The 21,205-nt window shown below is 62.7% G+C and overlaps 1 protein-coding gene across 2 annotated transcripts in view; it reads right to left on the bottom strand.

Annotated features, from left to right (window-relative positions):
* Positions 1 to 6,168: 6,168 nt before the first annotated feature.
* Positions 6,169 to 21,205, bottom strand: part of LOC140911060 (receptor-type tyrosine-protein phosphatase T-like) — a 90,945-nt gene continuing 75,908 nt past the window's right edge. For both annotated transcript variants that reach the window (XM_073343287.1, XM_073343286.1), the window contains 7 exons: positions 19,441 to 19,540; positions 18,850 to 18,929; positions 15,055 to 15,189; positions 13,171 to 13,296; positions 11,730 to 11,887; positions 7,820 to 7,955; positions 6,169 to 7,200 (listed from right to left, as the gene is read on the bottom strand). In XM_073343287.1, coding sequence (XP_073199388.1) covers positions 7,126 to 7,200; positions 7,820 to 7,955; positions 11,730 to 11,887; positions 13,171 to 13,296; positions 15,055 to 15,189; positions 18,850 to 18,929; positions 19,441 to 19,540 — 810 coding nt within the window. In that variant the 3' untranslated portion in view covers positions 6,169 to 7,125. The remainder of the gene's footprint in view (positions 7,201 to 7,819; positions 7,956 to 11,729; positions 11,888 to 13,170; positions 13,297 to 15,054; positions 15,190 to 18,849; positions 18,930 to 19,440; positions 19,541 to 21,205) is intronic.

The raw sequence follows: 21,205 nt of genomic DNA on the forward strand, positions 1-21,205 counted from the left end.
CAAATTCAAACCCTCAGCAGTTACAGGAGCAGGGCCTGGATCCTGTCCCAAAAAGACACCATCACCCCATAACAGGGTCTCGCAGCTGGTATCCTGGAGAACCCCAACGACCAGCCAGCCCCACCCCTCCTGGATCTGCACAGGGATCTGGGCCATAGGCAGGGCGAGGGGCTTCATCCCTGGGACCCTCACCCAGCTCACACAGCCCCTCTGCATCTGAGGCTGCACCACCCAGGGCCTGACACCAGTTCTCTGTCCCAGGAACTCGCCACCCCAGGAAAGTCTCCCCATTGACCATCACCTTCTGCTCCCACTGTGGGTCCGAGGGGCCCGACCCCAGGAGACTCTACACAGACCTATAGGTCGGGGTCAGGAGTGGGAGCCTGTCCACCTCCCCACCCATCTGGCTGATGGAGTGTGTGGCCTTGGGACCCAGCAAGGGAGCTAGACACCAGGGCTTTTCTGCAGGGTACCCCTGGTTCAAATGGCCAGCCTGCTCAAAGGCAGTGAGGTGGGCATCCACATCCCCCTCTCCTTAACCAGGGCAGCAATTTAGTCTCGAGGTTCCCTGCGGAACTGGCCCCCCGGGATCTATCCCCACTCACCCCCGGGGAGGTCCCCTAGGCCTCTCCGCTCCCCACCGCCAGTTCATGCTGCTGCTGCTTCTGCAGCTCTTTCTCGGGCTCTCGCTGTCTCCCATGGTCCTCTTGCTCTCTCGGACTCAGCTCCAATCCCGTCCGTCTCCGATCCCCGAATGGGGAACCCGATCGTGAAGACCCCCGTCTGGTCGGGGACAGGAGTCTTGGCGATGCCTGGCTCCCACTCCAGCTGCTCCCAGATCCTGTTATAGCCCCATTTGGGGTCAGGAATCTGTTCCTTAGAGTGGTCATCCTCCTCCAGCTGCACGATGAACTGTGCTTTGGTGAACTTTCCAATGCTCAACCCTCTCTTTCTGCACAGGGTTACAATGTCCTTCTTCAGGAGATGGTGACAGGCCGTCACTCCACTTTTCCCAAATTGTTGTGGACTCACAGGCCTGTGTGCTCTCAGCTCCCCACGGTCTCCAGGGAGAACCCCTAGTGTGCCAGCCCTTCTCGAGGTCACCACCTCTTTGCCAGGGTCGAGCTGCAGACTCCTCCGCCCCTTGGACTGCTCACTGCAATCCCCAGGGGAACCCTGTTACTGCAAAAGTCCTTCTTTCTCCCAGGGCCAAGCCGCAGGCTCCTCCGCCGGTGACTCACCACAGTGCCCAGGGGGACCCCATTACTGCACAGCCCTTCTCGCTGGTCACACACTCCCAGGGGTTAACCGCCCCCCGAAACCGCTCCTCTCTGAGCCTTCAGCACGCCTGGTCCTCGTCAATCCCTCTTCGTTTTACTGCTCCCCAGTCATTTACTGCAGGAAGCGCTGTCCATGGGGTGCAGTAGATCCCACCGCTCCCACCAGTTGTCACGGAGTCCCCAGGCGATGCTCTGGAACTGCTCCCCATGAAGCCAGGCAGGACTCTGGGGCAGTCGCCTTTCTGTGAGCAGCCTGTCTTCAGGACACACAGCTCACACAGCTTCCCCCTTCCTGGGTCTGACCTCGGAGCATTCAGCCTCCTCTGCCCCTCCGTGCGCTTCCCACAGCAAGTCCGCCCAGGTGGGGTCCTGGGGAAGCCAGAGGGTCCTGACCCCCAACTCCGCAGTCAGACGGGACTCTCAGGCAGCCAGTAAAACAGAGGTTTATTAGACGACAGGAACATGGTCTAACACAGAGCTTGTAGGTGCAGAGAACAGGACCCCTCAGCTGGGTCCATTTTGGGGGGCAGTGAGCCAGACAACCCCATCTGCCCTTCACTCCATGTCCCAGCCAGCCCCAAACTGAAACTCCCTCCAGCCCATCCTCCTCCTCTGGGCTTTGTCCCTTTCCGGGCCAGGAGGGCACCTGATTCCTTTGTTCTCCAACCCTTTAGCTCTCACCTTGGGAGGGGGGAAGGGCCCAGGCCATCAGTTGCCAGGAAACAGGAAAGGAAACAGGGTGTCGGCCATTGTGAGGCAGCAGGGAGGGGGGAGTGTTGACCTGGGAATGTGCCCTGGGGATGGGAGACCTGAGAGCCTGTCCCCTGAGCCAGGAGGGGGAGGGGGAGGTGACACCTCTGCCCAGGAATGTGAACAGAGGCTGCAGCAGGGAACCTGCTGAGTGGGTTTAGTTTCAGTTTGGGGCTGGGTGGAGGAACACAGGGAACCCCAAGGCTGGGGTCTAAGCTCCCTGCCCCCCAGAAGGACTTGACTGAGGGGTCCTGGGGGTACCCACAAGCTCTATTTTAGTTTGTGTTCCTATTGTCCAATAAACCTTCCGTTTTACTGGCTGGCTGAGAGTCACGGTGAATCCCAGGAGGAGGGGTGCAGGGCCTGGACTCCCCCACACTCCGTGACAGCCATTCTGTGTGTCCAGACCCCTGCACACACCTGCCCTCTAGGGCTCTGCAAGGATCATACACCCTTACCCCACCACCTAGATACTTAAGAACTGCCTAGGGGAAACTGAGGCACCCCCACACTATTCAGAGGAAACATTGAGAACAGTCCTGCTTCATCACACCTCCCACCTGCCCTGGGCCGGGAGTCCAGCCCCCCATAAGGAGGGGGAGTCAGGGGAGGTTACAGCTACCCCTGAGCCATCTGGCGCTGGCCGGTGCCCTAAGGAGCAGCTCCGGAGCATGTCAGCCGCGGTGCGGCTCCGTCAGCCTGCCTGAGCTCTCCCGGCTCCTGCCCCAGGATTTAGTAACATGGGGCTCCTCGGGAGGAGCTCTTCCAGGGTCGTTCCCCTCCCTCCCCGGGGGGAGCTCTGCCAGGGGTATTCCCACCCCACACCTCTCTGGAGGGACCTTTGCCCAGCCCCGGGGCTCAGATTCCTGCCTCGGGCCAGGGTCTCCACAGCCCTCCTCCCTGAGCCCTGGCTGGTGTCGCCAGCCCGCTGCACCCAGGGTCTATCGCGGGCTCTTCCCTGAAGTTCCCTGCTCCAGGCTTCCTGACTGAGCGTTATAACCCACAGTGCATGGTCCCCTGGCTTCGGTGCCTGGCCCCGGTGCCAGCTGGGTCTGGGTATCCTTCCCTGAACTCCCTGCTTAGGGGCCAGGCCTTGGAGCAGGGCGGGCTGGCCCGGGCCTCCTCCTGCCCCGACAGGGGACAGTCTGCCCTGGTCCGCCGGATTACTGGGCGTGGGTGGTGGCTAAGGGCCAGACCCAGGCCGCAGATCCTCTGAAGACCCCTGTACCCTGCTGCATCTGGAGGGCACCTGCTGGAGCATGCCCTGGCAGCACATGGCTAACGCTGACTAGCACTTGGCCACCCTCGGCGCCTCTCCCTGGGGCAGGCGGCTGGTCGATGCTCCTGGCAGGAGCTCTGGGCGTCTCCACTGGGCCGGGAGCTGGCTGCCAGGGTCGCTGTGCTCCAGGCAGCTCCTCTCCCCAGGCTTCTCCCAGTGCCACCGGTATTAGCCCCCAGGAACACCAGGGACCATGGGGAGCAGGGTGATGCCCCCCCACCCCCCCAAGGATGGCACCAGCCACACGCTGCCACCGAATCTCGCCTCTCCTGTCTGCGTCCTGCTCCGGCCCCTCCTGCCCGCTCAGCGCAGTGAGCGTGCTTCTGCGTCTCCCGCCCCCAGAGCTCCAGCCCCGGGACACGCCAGACGTTTACTGCACGATCCAGACGCCGGCACGCGGAGCTGCAGGTAGGACCAGCACAGCCTCTGGCTGGCACGCCGCACCCAGGGCCCCGCCTGCAGGGTCCCCAGCTGTCGGGGGTTGGGGGACGGGTGCCGACTACGACTCTGCTGGTCCCACTAAGTGCCCCAAGTCCCAGAACACCCCCCGCTGCCCCACACGTGGCAGAGACATGGCGCAGCGCCATGCTGCAAGGAGTCCCCCCTTTGGGCTCCGCGAGAGGGGCCAGGGCAGGGCGCGGGGTGGAGGCGAGGCCCTGTATTTACCTGAACAGCTGTAGTGGGGAGGAGGGCTGTGCAGGTGTGAGGCTCCCCAGGAGTCCCGACCAGGGGGACGCGCTGCAGGGAGCTCCTGGGGTGACCAGGACAGGTGCCTGGTGGGAGACGCTGGCCCAGAGTCGTCTAACTTCATCCAGAGCCGTTCCGCTGTGACTCCGTGACACCCAGACCTGGCTCTGCACACGCAGCCCCCAGCACGGCTGCCCGTTGCAGAGCAGCGCCAGGACCCCGCTCCCCTCGGCACCGTTGGCAGAGCAGCCGGGGCCCACCCCGGGGATCGGAGGATGAACAGAGGCCCCTGAGCTCCAGGGGATGGGGAGGTTCTGCTCACCCTGAAGGGCCCACAGCTCAGTGCTGGTGCTTCCTCACGCCAGGCCGGGCGCCGAGGAACACGTCTGAGTAAAGAGAGGAAATGCAGGAGCTGAGGGATCTGGGAAGGGGCTACGGGGCCTTTCCCCTCCAGGGCGCTGGCCCCAGCTGTGTGCCCACTTCCTCACCAGCCAGCCCCTTGCGCCACTGTACACCCTGTGCAGAGGGGCAGGAAACGCTGCCACATCCCCGGGCCCAGGCGGTGCCGAAGCAGGCCCCAGCCCCTCTGTGCCGGAGCCAGCCCGTGGGGAAGGGCTGCTGCCCTTGCAGCAGGATCTGGCTGGGCAGTTCCCGCCCCTGCCAGCAGCAATGACCGTGTCTGGCCGTCTGCTGCAGTGTCATGCTGCCGAGCGCGAGAGGCCGGCCTCTCGTGTGGCTGCACCCAGGCTACGGCGCCCGGTGCGGGGACCGGCTACTGGGGCGAGCTGGGGGCAGTCAGGAGAAGCAGCGAGATGCCCGGGGAGCTGGAGCGATGGCTAACAGAGTGAGAGGGACCCAGCGTGTGCGAAGGGGAGATGTCAGAACCGCTACCGCTGCCCGTCTGGCTGGCCGTAGCGACGACGCTTGCCAGCAAACCCACCCCCCGCCCCCATGCACGACCCAAACCCTTCGCTGCCCCTGGAGCTCGAGCCCATGAGGTTCCACAGGCCCATCCCGCCAGGCGGGCGTCTCGCGTGGGAGCGTTGACTGCGCTAAGGTTCAAACACACCGTTCCCTGGTCCCGTCTGGGGATCCCCCAGCTGTGAGCTCCTCCCTCCACAGCTTCCATAAGTCACTTGTGGGGCAGCCTCCCGTCTCTCTTGGGCCAGCTCCTGAGCAGCCCTGCCGGCCCCAGGCAAGGCTAACTGCCCCTTTTCCTGGGCCAGGTGCCCTGTTGTCTCCCGTGCGCGAACGCGGGGCCAGGGCTGCGCATGGGAGCTGTGGGCGTTAACCCAACTAGCAAGAGCTTGCTATGAGACCCAGAAAAGTGAATGTCAAATGGGGCAAATCCCCGTTACCCCAAGAAATCCAACGCCCCCCCCCCCCCTTCACTCAACCCCTGCGTCGGGCTGTCTTGTGAATCAGCGCTCCAGCACTCCCTCTGGCTCGGCTCTTGGTCCTCCCCCGTCCTGTGTGGCCCCCGGGGAGTGTGAAATTAAACGTACTGGATGTAATTGGGGTAGGAACTAGAGGGGATCTGTGTCTGGTGTCTCGCGCAGCGATTGGTGCACAAGAGCAGAGGTAGGAATTGTTCGGCACCCGAGGGGAAAAAACAATTACCTGGGTCTAGAAGGGACCTTCTGGCTCACTGAGCATCGAAGAATCTCAGCACCGAACCAGGGTGGAACTTTGGAGCATTAAAAGACACTGCTGAAAAGGGGGGTCCCAGGTGCTGGTCTGGTGAATTCTGACCCACAGCCCAGGGAAGGAGCTGACCCTCCCGGCAACAAGACACAGCGAGGAGAGTCGTTACCCACCGACACCTTCCACTGCACCCACGCGAAGCAGCAGAGAACCCGTGCACTGAAAGCTGCACGCCAGCTGGTCAGTGCCCAGTGCAGAGCTGCCTCCTCCCGGCCCGGAGACAGGCTAGAGCCCTGCTGGCACTAGGCAGATCTCTGAGCTTTGCTGACGCCCTGCAGGGAGCCTCTCCCCTGCCCCAGCTCACAGGCCAAAGGACGGGTGGTGAGATTTCAGGTCAGAACTTGGATTTCTCTGGCTTGTTCCTAGCAATAACTGAAGGTTCACTTGTTCAGGCGACACTTTAGCGAGACCCCAAGCTGGAGCCAGGTGTGGGCTCACCCTGTAAGCCCAGGAAACGTGGCGCAAGAGAGCTTTAAACTGAGCTTTAATCGGCTGCTTTTGATGTTTAAACTTGTCCCATTTATACCAAGTTGTTCAAATGGCAGCGCCCAGCCTCTGGGCAGTGCCTGAAGACAAGTGCAACCTTAGTCCCTAGCGCGGCCTGGAAGCGTATTAATGCGTCTGAGCTTTGACAGAATTGATAACTAAGGACAATAAGGCAAGAAACAGGGCTCTGGGGGACTGGGTTTTCCTTGGAACAGCTGCTGCCCCAGCACTGGACCGTGTTCCTTGCTTACAAGACGACAGGCTGGGCTACACCCACAATGTGGGTTGAACTGAGGTGAAGCTGGTAAAGCGAGGGCACCGTTCCACAAGGCAGCAGATCGGTGTGTGTTGCTGGTGTCCAGGAGACACGGGATCAGGCCTGTGAGTGTAACAGGGCAGGGTGTGTGAATTACCAGCCTGCAGAGGGAAAGCACAGGGCTCGCGGAGCCCAGAGTGGAGTGCTCGTGTTGACAGCAGCCGGGACTTTGGGAGAGTTTTCCTGGTGGGCATGGCCAGGGCTCCCTCCCACTGTGAGCAGTGGTACTGATTCCCCCCGGACACCTCGGCTACCCCTGAGAAGTCACAATGCACATGCACTCTGGCTCCAGGTAAGTTACCACCCAAGTCCCTGGCTGGACAAAGTCTGGGATAACAGATTCAGAGCATCCAACCCACTCCCTGGAAATGAGCCCCAGAGGAAACCGTCTGCTTCAGCCAGCAGCGTGGGCTCCAGGGTACGGCGTGTCAGGAGTCCAGAGCGTCCCAGCTGGCACCACCAGGGCCCTTCTCATCTCTGCCAGTTTCCATGGCCCTGGCTCGCTCCCCAGGACACGGGCTTCTGCCCGGGCACAGAGCAGTACAGAGGTGCCACGAGAAGCAGCAGCAGCAGAAGGTTGCGACTCGAGAAGGTCCCGACTCGAGAAGGTCCCTCGCTCGCCTCTATTTGAAATTCCCATAGATTTTGAATGAGTCCAGGTAGCTCAGGGCTAACTCGTAGCAGAACGTGTATTGTTCCTGGGGAGAGAAGGCTGCACGTCAGCACCCCAGGTGACAGGCCCAGACCCACCCGCACATGCCCCTGCTCTCGCTCCTCACTGTGCAGGGCTGGCTGCGGGTCTCGCAGCTCCTAGTGACCCATGCTCAGGTGTGTCCCCCACTGCCAGATCTAGGGTCAGAAACCCAGCCTCCATCAGGAGCCCGGTCCCCAGCCGCAGCCTCCCTGAGCCAGCCGCGGCAGGAGCCCGGCCCCCAGCCGCAGCCTCCCCGAGCCTGAGCCTGCAGGAGCTCCCACTCCTGCCGTGCTGTCTTGGCTCTAACAGAGCCCATCACCGTAGCCTCTGACGTGAAGCACAATCCCAAGAGGCCGCAGGTCTCTCTCCCCCCGCCACGCCGAGGCAGCTGGGGCTGGGGTTTGTTTCCCGCTCTGGGAGCTCTGGAATCAGCCTGGGCCCAAGGAGCTGGGGAGGGAGCGACTGAGAGCAGCGCACGGGACGCCAGGGGCGGCAGGACTGTTGATTGTGTGACTGTCCCCGGGTCGATTGGGGCAGTCCCCGGGGCTGACTGAGCTGTGGCTCCTGGCCTTGAGGCTGGCAGCAGGAGCACCGGCCTCTCTGGGCCAGGCTGGGGCACTTACCACGTCCTTGATCATCTGCCGTCGCCGGCGCTTCAGCATTCTCACCGCCTGCGAGACGTCCAGCAGCCCCTCGCTGCGGATCTGCTCGCACAGGAAGGTGGCAGCACAGAAGAGCCCGCAGCGGCTGGCACCGTCCCTGCGGGGGAGAAGGGAAGTGCAGATCGGTGCAGGCCAGGAGTCGCCCAATGGCACCGAGCTGCCAGTGGCCAGACTTGTGACTGTTCTACATGGCTGGTGCACCAGGGAGCTGCAGCCCGGGCTGTGGCTGGGGCGGGGCAGCCTGGGCTGCCACGTCTTGGGCAGGGGTGCCCGGTTTGCATGCTCCCGCCAGCCAGCCAGCCAGGGGGCTCGCAGAAGGCAGCCCTGGGCACTGTGCTGGATGGTTTGGGTGCGAGTCCTAGGGGCGGGAGCAGAGATGGGTCTGCTGTAGAGAGGCCATTCCAGCTGACGAGGACCTGGAAGCTCAAGGGTCTATCAACTATAAGGAGGATCTGAATGAATTCTCCCCTGACAGATGGCTGGGGGTGGGTGCGGGGGAGAGACCTCAGGACCAGACTGTATTTACATGAACACCCTACTCTTCCTAGGTATCCAGCTGTGATGTTATTGACATGAATCGTGGCCATATAGATCATTGTTGCAACCAAGGTCCTGTCGTGGCACCAAATCTTGTACAAAGGAGGTCAAGTAAGGTGTCTAAGACACGGTTATGGTTTGCTGGTTATGATGATGCTATCTGGGTGCAGGTATCATTTTTGTATTTAAAGTTATAAGTATTGGCTCTGTACTGTCTGTATTTCAAACTTGTGCTGTGCTTCTGGGGGACACCCCAGACACGTTGGTGTCAGCTCTGCCCAGCCTGCTGGATGGCCCATTAAGGACCATCAGCTACACACCTGACCCATTCAGAGAAGGCAGACACGCCTTGGGACTCAGCGAGGCATGCAGGGACCTGCCGATGGACAGAACTCTGAGGCTTTCAAGCCATGTGCTGGGCAGCTTGTGTTTGGAATAAAGGAAGCATAGGCCGCATGGCAAGAGACTATACAAGGCAGCTGCATCTTCTCCATTTTGTCTTCAGTCCTGCTTCTTACCTCTGGAGGGACTTTGCTACAAACTGAAGCTCTGAACAAAGGACTAAATGACCCATCCCAGCTGTGGATGTTCTCCAGAGACTTGGTTTGAACCTGAAGTTTATTCCATCCCTGCTACAAGCCTGAACCAAGAACTTTGCCATTATTGTATGTCATTGATTCCATTTAGCCAATTCTAGCTCTCATCTATATTTCTTTCTTTTTATGAATAAACCTTTAGATTTTAGATTCTAAAGGATTGGCAACAGTGTGATTTGTGGGTAAGATCTGATTTGTATATTGACCTGGGTCTGGGGCTTGGTCCTTTAGGATCCTTTTTTCTTTTACTGGGGTATTGGTTTTCATAATCATTCATCCCCATACGAAGTGGTGCTGGTGGTGATACTGGGGAACTGGAGTGTCTGAAGGAATTGCATGTATGACTTTTGCTTAGCCAGTGGGGTAAAACTGAAGTCCGCTCTGTTTGGCTGGTTTGGTGTGCCTTAGAGGTGGAGAAACCCCAGCCAAACAGAGCGGACTTCATTTTTTTGGCTATAACTGCCCTGCTCCAAGCAATTTGTCCTGAATTGATACTCTCAGTAGTGTCCCGCCAAAGGCCGCATCGTCATACTAGCAGACAGAGGTACGTTGCTCAAAGTGATCAACGATGGCTTTTGTTGGGTTACAAATCACTTTAGTACTGAATGCAGCGGGAGTGAAATGCTGTTATCCATGTTGTTGTCTTTATTGTATGAGTAAAGGGGAGCAGGGCTGTGCTCAGCCTGCCCCAAATGAGGGGGTCGCCCTCAGCTGAAAGGACCTTGTTAAGCCAGGGGCTCGAATGCCAGATCCCCATGAAAGTAAGAGGGGTGGGCACATGTGTCCCAGCCAGGGGGGGTTGGATTCTCCCTAAAGGTCCCTGGACTGGTTTAACCTGTTCCCTCCACTGTTCAAAGAATAGAGCTAAATAGGCTTTGTTAGGCGCCTCTTTGTTCTGTTAAATGCCCAGTCAGAACTGGAACGGGTTGCGGTAGGACTGTGTTTCTGCCCTGCCTGCTAAGAGCTAAAACCACTGAGAGCTGGAATCCCTTGAGATGGGGCAGCCTGCACAGAGCTGGCAATCACTCAGAGACGGATGTGCCAAGGTCACAGCCGAGAGGCAGGTGGCAGCAGAAGGCGACTGACAGAATCATAGAATCATAGAATATCAGGGTTGGAAGGGACCTCAGGAGGTCATCTAGTCCAACCCCCTGCTCAAAGCAGGACCAGTCCCCAATTAAATCATCCCAGCCAGGGCTTTGTCAAGCCTGACCTTAAAAACATCTAAGGAAGGAGATTCCACCACCTCCCTAGGCAACGCATTCCAGTGTTTCACCACCCTCCTAGTGAAAAAGTTTTTCCAAATATCCAACCTGAACCTCCCCCACTGCAACTTGAGACCATTACTCCTCGTTCTGTCATCTGCTACCATTGAGAACAGTCTAGAGCCATCCTCTTTGGAACCCCCTTTCAGGTAGTTGAAAGCAGCTATCAAATCCCCCCTCATTCTTCTCTTCTGCAGACTAAACAATCCCAGCTCCCTCAGCCTCTCCTCATAACTCATGTGTTCCAGTCCCCTAATCATTTTTGTTGCCCTTCGCTGGACTCTCTCCAATTTATCCACATCCTTCTTGTAGTGTGGGGCCCAAAACTGGACACAGTACTCCAGATGAGGCCTCACCAATGTCAAATAGAGGGGAACGATCACGTCCCTCGATCTGCTGGCAATGCCCCTACTTATACATCCCAAAATGCCATTGGCCTTCTTGGCAACAAGGGCACACTGCTGACTCATATCCAGCTTCTCGTCCACTGTAACCCCTAGGTCCTTTACTGCAGAACTGCTGCCTAGCCATTCGGTCCCTAGTCTGTAGCTGTGCATTGGGTTCTTCCGTCCTAAGTGCAGGACCCTGCACTTATCCTTATTGAACCTCATCAGATTTCTTTTGGCCCAATCCTCCAATTTGTCTAGGTCCCTCTGTATCCTATCCCTGCCCTCCAGTGTATCAACCACTCCTCCCAGTTTAGTATCATCCACAGTCAGCTGGTGACCGAGTGGCTGGTGCAGCGGTGAGCAGAACGAGCAGCTGGCAGGGCAGCCAACTAGAGCATGTGCTCAGAGGCCAGAGCAAGCCAGATGCCTTCTTCCCCGGGTGGCAGGGGAACTCAAACAGCTGCGCCTCTGAACCCTGGGTCCTCACTGACCCAGGAGAACCCCTGTAAGTGGGGTGTGGTGAGGGAGCAGAGGGGGGCATAGAAAGGGAACTGTTGGTTGTAGATCTCAAGAACATGAGGCGGAAGCTCTGCCCCACGCACTCTGGGTGGGTGTCCTGCTCACAGTTTATGTTTATGAATCTTGTTTGTGGCATTTTCCCTAATTAATGTCGGGTGACTTCCCTCCTTTCTTTAAAAGTTTCTTTGCTACACTCAGACTCTGTGCTTGCGAGAGGGGAAGTTTTGCCTCTCAGAGGTGCCTGGGGTGGAGTGTAATTGTCCCAGGTCACTGCGTGGGGGCTCGAGCCGGTTCTGTGTTGTATCGATGGAAAGGAACCCCCAGGTATTGAACCCAGCCCTGCTTATGGTTGCTGCCAGCTGCACCTGGCAGAAGGGTTCCACAGCCATCAACGGTCCCAGTCTACGCCAGCCTCCCCCCGGGAGAGTCCGTGCCAAGCGCCCGCTGTGTTGAGCCACCTCCTGCTGCAGGGCTTGGGAGTGAGCTCCTGCTATGCTCGCCGACTCCGCACTGGGCAGAGCCAGCCTGTCGCACCAGGGCTGCCCGGCCCAGAGCCCTCACTCACCAGCAAGTGACAAGAACGTGGCTGTCCTGGCTTGTCCGCTGGCTCCGCTCCACCTCCCCCAGCAAGCTGATGATGGTGCCAGGGCATGGGGGGAGTCGCTGCTGCATGGGCCAGTCGTCTACTTGCCAGAACCTGATCTCCAGCGCGGCCTTCTTGGGCTAGTGAGGAGACAGGTGAGGAGGGGAGGAACCGCAGCAGAGTCAGCCTCGGGCAGAAAGGAAAGCCTCACAGTGAGGCTGGTGGGAAATTCAGGGAAGGCTAATGGGCAGAAAGGGGGCAGCCCCAGAGAGGGGAGGGGGCTACATGCCAACAGACCTTTCCACAAGCTCAGCCATTGGCCCCCCAGCCCGAGGACGAGCTATGGGACTGGGACAGGGCCTAAGTCGTGTCAGACCCTCATGCAAACCTGGGGGAGCGACCTTCCCAATGGTGACAGCCTGCGTCTCTGAACAGCCTGGCTCCGGCCCACCACAGAGCCACAAACCAGACTCCAGGAAATGTGGGGCTGGAAGGGACCTTGAGAGGCCGCCAAGTCCAGCCCCCTGCGCTGAGGCAGGGCCGAGTTACCCTAGACCATCCCTGAGAGGGGTTTATCCGACCTGGCCTAGGACCTTCCAGTGACGGGATCCCACAACCTCCCTTGGGAGCCTCTTCCAGAGCTTAACTACCCTGAGAGTCCGAAAGATTTTCCTAATAGCTAATGGACAGCTCCCTTGCTGCAGATCACGCCCATCACTTCCTGTCCTACCTCCAGTGGCCATGGAGAACAATTCATCCCCATCCTCTGTATAACAGCCCATAGCATTTGAAAACTGTTCTCAGGTCCCCCCAGTTTTCTTTCCCCAGCCCTGAACATGCCCAGTTATTCGAACCTTCCCGCACCGGTCAGGTTTTCTCAACTGTCTCTCATGTGTGTTGCTCTCCTCTGGCCTCTCTCCAGCTTGCCCCCCCCTTTCCCAAAGCGTGGGGTGCCCAGACTTGGGCACAGGACTGCAGCCAAGGCCTCCCCTGGCCAAGTAGAGCAGGACAGCTGGAAGTTACGATACTGTCTGTGGGCCCTGCCTTCTCTCCAGCCTGGCTGCCGGGCTGCCCTTCGCAGAGGACGGTTCTGAAAGGCGGGACTCACCAACACCCTCCCCGCCCAGTCCCATCCTCTGAGGGGCAGTGATTGCTCTCTAGGCAGGCGAGGGCCCAGCCCTGCTCCGAGGGTCCCACCTGGAGTCCCTCAGGGCCCTGGCCATGCGAGGGTCACCCTCTCAGGGCAGCGATAGCGTCTCTGATCTCGGTGGTCGGATCAGTAGCTAGCCCTGAATCTCAGCTCTGAGCTGGGTCTCCATTGACCTGGGAGCCCTGCTTGGCCACCTCGGGCTCTTCCGGGGACCAGGGCCCTGAGGGCTGATCTCAGAGGAAGACCCAGGACCATCCCAGGGGCAGGGCCTACCTGTTGCCTGTTGGTTACAGCGAGTGTGCGAATGGTGAAGCCAGCTCCCGGCTCCTCTGAGATCAGCTCGACGTGGAAACGGCCGTAAGAGGCCTCTCCGTGCACAGGCCAGAACGCCAGGTATGTCTGGGGAGTGAACACACGGACCTGCTCACAGACGTGTGCTCACGGGGCACGCACGGACCATGTACACGCAGTCACACGCCTAATGCCGGCACACAGAGCAGTGTTCTGATGCACAAAGCATCCCCCACCCCCACATGTGCCCACAGACTGGCCCGGCCAGAGACAGGGCACACACAGCCTGGTGTCCTCACGCATGTACACTCAGACAGCTACAGGAACCTCTGGCGGCTCTAGCCAGGGTCCACAGGTGCAACTGCAACCTCAGCAATCCGGCCAAGATGTGCACCACCATGGATCCCACTCCACGGGCCGGGACCGCGCAGCTCCACTCGGGGCTGGGGACTGGCGGGCGCCCCGGGCGGGGCTCAGGTTACACAGGGCAGCGGGGAGGCGAGCCGGGCTCTTCTACGTGGCTGGCAGGCCGGGGAGCTGCAGCATGGGCTATGGATGGCGGGGGAGCCTGGGCTGCCACAGCTGCATGCCAGGCACCCTGCCGGCAGGGGGGAGCAGAGCGGGAGGTAGCCACCCGACACGCATAGACACACGGCGTATCCCCATCTCTCTGCAGACGGTGCCAGTGTGTGATGGTGAGAGGGGAGTAAGCAACAGAGCCCCAGAGCCAGCCAGACAGACAGACACCATCCCCCATCCCCAACCCCACTCCACACACGACTGCCCCCGCCCTCCCGGAAGCACCCAAGCATCCCTGGCACCCTCCGTTGCCTGGCCTGGATCTGTCCCACCGGGAGTCAGAAAGGCAGCTCTGGGGGCTACAGTGTGGGCAGACAGCCCCACAGCAGGGAGGGACACCCCGTCACTGTGGTGAGGAAGGGAGGTGGGGGTTCTCCTGCAAGCTCCAGCAACTAAGCTGCTCGGATCAGGACCCCTTGTGACGAAGCGGGACTGTTCTTAATGTGTCCTCTGAATACTGCAGGGGTGCCTCAGTTTCCCCTAGGCAGTTCTTAAGTCTCTAGGTGGTGGGATAAGGGGGTGAAATTGTTGCAGAGCAAAGGGCCAGGCTACATAAATGTCCGACACTCTGTCTCCTGGCAACTGATGGCCTGGCCCTTCCCCCCTGCAAGGTGAGAGCTAAAGGGCTGGAGAACAAAGGAATCCGGTGCCCTCCTGGCCCGGAAAAGGAACAAAGCCCAGAGGAGGGGGGGCTGGAGGGAGTTTCAGTTTGGGTCTGGCTGGGGATGTGGAGTGAAGTGCAGACGTGGTTGTCTTGCTCACTGCCCCCAAAATGGACCCAGCTGAGGGGTCCTGTTCTCTGCACCTACAAGCTCTGTGTTAGACCATGTTCCTGTCGTCTAATAAACCTCTGTTTTACTGGCTGGCTGAGAGTCCCGTCTGACTGCGGAGTTGGGGGGCAGGACCCTCTGGCTTCCCCAGGACCCCGCCTGAGCGGACTCGCTGTGGGAAGCGCATGGAGGGGCAGAGGAGGCTGAATGCTCCGAGGTCAGACCCAGGAAGGGGGAAGCTGGGTGAGCTGTGTGTCCTGCAGACAGGCTGCTCACAGAGAGGAGACTTCCCCGGAGTCCTGCCTGGCTTCGTAGGGAGCAGTTCCAGAGCATTGCCCGGGGATGCCGTGACACCCCTCCAACCCCCGTTTGTGCTACGAGCCCTCAGCTGGCTACCCCGACCCTCAGCAGGGTGTGCCAGGGCCCTGCTCCGAGATGCTCATGCCCCAGGGCTGGCAGAGCCCAGAGGAGGCCCCGTGTGTGCAGGGGAGATCGCAGCAGGGCGCACAGGGCTGACCTGGTCCAACTCCTCGATGCAGTTCAGCATGACCAGCGCGGTGCAGGTGTAGTCCCAGAGCAGGGCCCAGAAATCCACCAGCGTTTCCCTGAGCGGTAGCTGGGTGACGATGACGTTGTCTTCTTCCGCGTAGGTCTGCAAGACAGACAGACCCGGTGGGAGCCACCAGCCATCTCCCCTGCTTCAGGCACTACCCAAAGCCTTCACCCCTCCAGCCATGCTGCTGGTCCCAGCCCTGCCATGGAGGGGACTGGCCAGGGGCTCTGCCGAGAGGAAGCGTGACCCAAACCCAGGAACACACAGGCTGCCATGCTGCCCCGGACCATCTCCCCCCAGCCCAAGGGGGCCAGCCCAGCTTCAGGCTCTGAGTCCCTCCTGCCCCCAGCCAGAGCCGCCAGGGTCCCCAGCCCAGACACAACGACAGGGCTCACGCTGTGGGGCAGGGCCGCTCCAGGAAGCCAAGGGCAAAGGGGTGGATGCGGCACAGCTCGGCTGTGGGGGGGAGGGCATGAGGCACAGCTGGGCTGGGGGGAGGGGATGCCGCAGAACTGGGCTGTGGTGGGATGGGGGGATGCCGCACAGTTGGGCTGGGGGAGGGCGAGCGGGGAGGGGATGCGGCACAGCTGGGCTGGGGGAAAGGAAAGGGGGAGGGGAAGCAGCACAGCTGGGCTGGGGGAGGGGAAGGGGGAGGGGATGCAGCACAGCTGGGCTGGGGGAGGGGAAAGGGGGAGGGGATGCGGCACAGCTGGGCTGGGGGAGGGAAAGGGGGAGGGGATGCAGCAGCTGGGCTGGGAAGGGAAAGGGGGAGGGGATGCAGCACAGCTGGGCTGGGGGAGGGGAAAGGGGGAGGGGATGCGGCACAGCTGGGCTGGGGGAGGGAAAGGGGGAGGGGATGCAGCAGCTGGGCTGGGAAGGGAAAGGGGGAGGGGATGCGGCACAGCTGGGCTGGGGGAGGGGAAAGGGGGAGGGGATGCAGTACAGCTGGGCTGGGGAAGGGGAAAGGGGGAGGGGATGCAGCACCTGGGCTGGGAAGGGAAAGGGGGAGGTGATGCAGCACAGCTGGGCTGGGGGAGGGGAAAGGGGGAGGGGATGCAGCACAGCTGGGCTGGGGGAAGGGAAAGGGGGAGGGGATGCGGCACAGCTGGGCTGGGGGAGGGGAAAGGGGGAGGGGATGTGGCACAGCTGGGCTGGGGGAGGGGAAGGGGGAGGGGATGTGGCACAGCTGGGCTGGGGAGGGGAAGGGGGAGGGGATGCGGCACAGCTGGGGGAGGGGAAAGGGGGAGGGGATGCGGCACAGCTGGGCTGGGGGAGGGGAAGGGGGAGGGGATGTGGCACAGCTGGGCTGGGGGAGGGGAAGGGGGAGGGGATGCGGCACAGCTGGGCTGGGGGAGGAAAAGGGGCAGGGGATGCGGCACAGCTGGGGGAGGGGAAAGGGGGAGGGGATGCGGCACAGCTGGGCTGGGGGAGGGGAAGGGGAGGGGATGCAGCACAGCTGGGCTGGGGGAGGGGAAAGGGGGAGGGGATGCGGCACAGCTGGGCTGGGGGAGGAGAAGGGGGAGGGGATGCGGCACAGCTGGGCTGGGGGAGGGGAAGGGGGAGCAGATGCGGCACAGCTGGGCTGGGGGAGGGGAAAGGGGGAGGGGATGCGGCACAGCTGGGCTGGGGGAGGGGAAGGGGAGGGGATGCAGCACAGCTGGGCTGGGGGAGGGGAAAGGGGGAGGGGATGCGGCACAGCTGGGCTGGGGGAGGAGAAGGGGGAGGGGATGCGGCACAGCTGGGCTGGGGGAGGGGAAGGGGGAGCAGATGCGGCACAGCTGGGCTGGGGGAGGGGAAAGGGGGAGGGGATGCGGCACAGCTGGGCTGGGGGAAGGGAAAGGGGGAGGGGATGCGGCACAGCTGGGCTGGGGGAGGGGAAGGGGGAGGGTATGCGGCACAGCTGGGCTGGGGGAGGGGAAGGGGGCGGGGATGCGGCACAGCTGGGCTGGGGGAGGGGAAGGGGAGGGGATGCGGCACAGCTGGGCTGGGGGAGGGGAAGGGGAGGGGATGCGGCACAGCTGGGCTGGGGGAGGAGAAGGGGGAAGGGATGCAGCACAGCTGGGCTGGGGGAGGGGAAGGGGGAGAGGATGCGGCACAGCTGGGCTGGGGGAGGGGATGCGGCACAGCTGGGCTGGGGGAGGGGAAGGGGGAGGGGATGTGGCACAGCTGGGCTGGGGGAGGGGAAGGGGGAGGGGATGCGGCACAGCTGGGCTGGGGGAAGGGAAATGGGGTGGGGATGTGGCACAGCTGGGCTGGGGGAGGGGATGCGGCACAGCTGGGCTGGGGGAGGGGAAGGGGGAGGGGATGCGGCACAGCTGGGCTGGGGGCGGGAAAGGGTGGAGGGGATGCAGCACAGCTGGGCTGGGGGAGGGGAAGGGGGAGGGGATGTGGCACAGGTGGGCTGGGGGAGGGGAAGGGGGAGGGGATGTGGCACAGCTGGGCTGGGGGAGGGGAAAGGGGCAGGGGATGCGGCACAGCTGGGCTGGGGGAGGGGATGCGGCACAGCTGGGCTGGGGGAAGGGAAAGGGGGGAGGGGATGCGGCACAGCTGGGCTGGGGGAGCGGATGCGGCACAGCTGGGCTGGGGGAGGGGAAGGGGGAGGGGATGCGGCACAGCTGGGCTGGGGGAGGGGAAGGGGAGGGGATGCGGCACAGCTGGGCTGGGGGAGGGGAAGGGGGGGGTGCGGCAATGCTGGGCTGGGGGAGGGGAAGGGGAGGGGATGCGGCACAGCTGGGCTGGGGGAGGGGATGGGGGAGGGGATGCGGCACAGCTGGGCTGGGGGCGGGAAAGGGTGGAGGGGATGCAGCACAGCTGGGCTGGGGGAGGGGAAGGGGGAGGGGATGTGGCACAGGTGGGCTGGGGGAGGGGAAGGGGGAGGGGATGTGGCACAGCTGGGCTGGGGGAGGGGAAAGGGGCAGGGGATGCGGCACAGCTGGGCTGGGGGAGGGGATGCGGCACAGCTGGGCTGGGGGAAGGGAAAGGGGGAGGGGATGCGGCACAGCTGGGCTGGGGGAAGGGAAATGGGGTGGGGATGTGGCACAGCTGGGCTGGGGGAGGGGATGCGGCACAGCTGGGCTGGGGGAGGGGAAGGGGGAGGGGATGCGGCACAGCTGGGCTGGGGGCGGGAAAGGGTGGAGGGGATGCAGCACAGCTGGGCTGGGGGAGGGGAAGGGGGAGGGGATGTGGCACAGGTGGGCTGGGGGAGGGGAAGGGGGAGGGGATGTGGCACAGCTGGGCTGGGGGAGGGGAAAGGGGCAGGGGATGCGGCACAGCTGGGCTGGGGGAGGGGATGCGGCACAGCTGGGCTGGGGGAAGGGAAAGGGGGAGGGGATGCGGCACAGCTGGGCTGGGGGAGCGGATGCGGCACAGCTGGGCTGGGGGAGGGGAAGGGGGAGGGGATGCGGCACAGCTGGGCTGGGGGAGGGGAAGGGGAGGGGATGCGGCACAGCTGGGCTGGGGGAGGGGAAGGGGGGGGGGTGCGGCAATGCTGGGCTGGGGGAGGGGAAGGGGAGGGGATGCGGCACAGCTGGGCTGGGGGAGGGGAAGGGGGAGGGGATGCGGTGCAGGGGACTGAAGCTGATCCGTGGGGACCATCTCCTGGTGCCGAGGCCGGTGTGTGGGGGAGTCCCAAGGGAAGCCTGGTGCTCAGCAGCCCCAACGGTTGCAGGTGGTGCCCTGGCACACAGTCTGAAGGGCTGGGGCTGGGGCGCTCCGGGGGCTCGCTGCTCGCGCCCACGCTCGGGCCAGACGGAGCCTTACGCCAACAAAGACTGCGTTGATGTAGCCGGGCGAGCCGTCCGCTTTCAGGGAGGACATCAGGATGGGGCGGCTGCAATCCGCTGGGAGGGGAAGGAAGGAGAGAGGGCGTGTCTGAGCCAGGCGGTCTGCACACAGGTACCTCACCCGGGCGGGAGCCCCCGGCGGGGGCCGAGAAGCACCGTGTGCAGCTGCGCCCAGCCCCCCAAAGCTCACAGGGCCTGTGCCTGGGGCCTGGCCCAGCGGCGCTGCGGAGGAGCAGACCCCTTCCGCTTCCAGTGTCACGGCCTCAGCGCTCGCCGCACACCGTGCAGGGGCAGGATGCTGGTGGCACGGGGTGAGGGTCTCAGCTGGTGGATGCTGGGCGGGGCTGGGCCATGAACGCAGAGATCTGGCCGGCGCCCTTGGCAGAGGACTGCCTGGGAGCTCTCCCAGCCGGGGACAGGGGCTGGGAGGGCTGAGAGGCACAGCACTCCCTGGGCTGCGAGTCTCCACAGACACCTGCCAGGGCCTCGGGAAAGCCAGGTCCCTGCGGGCTCCCGGGCCATGGTGCCCACACAGTGCCCCAGGCTAGGCCTGGCCCCACCGTGTTACCTGGCAGGATCGCCGCCTTGCGGTTCTTGGGCTGGTTTCTGGGCTGCTGGGCCTCCTTGCATGGGGAGAGCTGGAACAGTTCGGAAAACTTCTGCAAGGCCTGCAGAGCAGGAGGGTGCAGCAGCGTCAGCTCCCAGCCGTGGCTCCCTGCTCCCACCCGAGACCCGACAGCACCATGCCCACGGCCTGCCTCCACGCTGCAACTCAGTTGCCCCGGGCCTGACAGGGCGGACTGAGGGGTCATGCCACGGAGTGGATCCCACCCGACTCTCCAGGGGCCGGGCCCCGTGGGCCAACGTGGAGCAGCAAGCATGAGGGGGACTCTGCTGTTCAACACGTCAGCAGAGGGGCTGGCAGAGTGGTCCCTCCTCACTGCACACAGCTGCCTCCCAGGCAGCCCAGAGAAGTGCAAGGCAAGTCCATCTCAGGCAGAGCTGGGTTCCGGTGCTTGGCCTGCACCAGGATCGTCAGCACCAATCCCATTGCAGGATCCTTGTAATAAGCAACAGCCTGGGATGCTGAGCCCCCGACACGTCCCACGGAGCTACCGACACGTCCCACAGCCCGGGAAACGCTGCTCCCGGACGACACGGAGCAACCGACACGTCCCACGGCCCGGGAAACACTGCTCCCGGACGACACGGAGCAACCGACACGTCCCACAGCCCGGGACACGTTGCTCCGGGACGACACGGAGCAACCGACATGTCCCACGGCCTCGGAAATGCTGCTCCCGGACAACACGGAGCAACCGACACATCCCACAGCCCGGGAAACGCTGCTCCCGGACGACACGGAGCAACCGACACGTCCCACAGCCCGGGAAACGCTGCTCCCGGACGACACGGAGCAACGGACACGTCCCACGGCCCGGGACACGCTGCTCCCGGACGACACGGAGCAACCGACATGTCCCACAGCCCGGGAAACGCTGCTGCCGGACGACACGGAGCAACCGACACGTCCCACAGCCCGGGAAATGCTGCTCCCGGACGACACGGAGCAACTGACACGTCCCACGCCCCGGGACACGCTGCTCCCGGACGACACGGAGCAACCGACACGTCCCACGGCCCGCGAAACGCTGCTCCCGGACGACACGGAGCAACCGACACGTCCCACGGCCCGGGAAACGCTGCTGCCGGACGACACGGAGCTACCGACACGTCCCATGGCCCGGGAAACGCTGCTCCCGGACGACACGGAGCAACCGACACGTCCCACGGCCCGGGAAACGCTGCTCCCGGACGACACGGAGCAACCGACATGTCCCACGGCCCGGGAAACGCTGCTCCCGGACGACACGGAGCAACCGACACGTCCCACTGCCCGGGAAACGCTGCTCCCGGATGACACGGAGCAACCGACACGTCCCACGTCCCGGGAAACACTGCTCCCGGATGACACGGAGCAACCGACATGTCCCACGGCCCGGGAAATGCTGCTCCCGGAGGACACGGAGCAACCGACACATCCCACAGCCTAGGAAACGCTGCTCCCGGACGACACGGAGCAACCGACACGTCCCACAGCCCGGGAAACGCTGCTCCCGGACGACACGGAGCAACCGACACGTCCCACAGCCCGGGAAACGCTGCTCCCGGACGACACGGAGCAACCGACACGTCCCACAGCCCAAGAAACGCTGCTCCCGGACGACACGGAGCAACCGACACGTCCCACAGCCCGGGAAACACTGCTCCCGGACGACACGGAGCAACCGACATGTCCCACGGCCCGGGAAATGCTGCTCCCGGATGACACG

The sequence above is a fragment of the Lepidochelys kempii genome, chromosome 5, assembly GCF_965140265.1.
Source record: "Lepidochelys kempii isolate rLepKem1 chromosome 5, rLepKem1.hap2, whole genome shotgun sequence".
Lineage (NCBI taxonomy): Eukaryota > Metazoa > Chordata > Testudines > Cheloniidae > Lepidochelys > Lepidochelys kempii.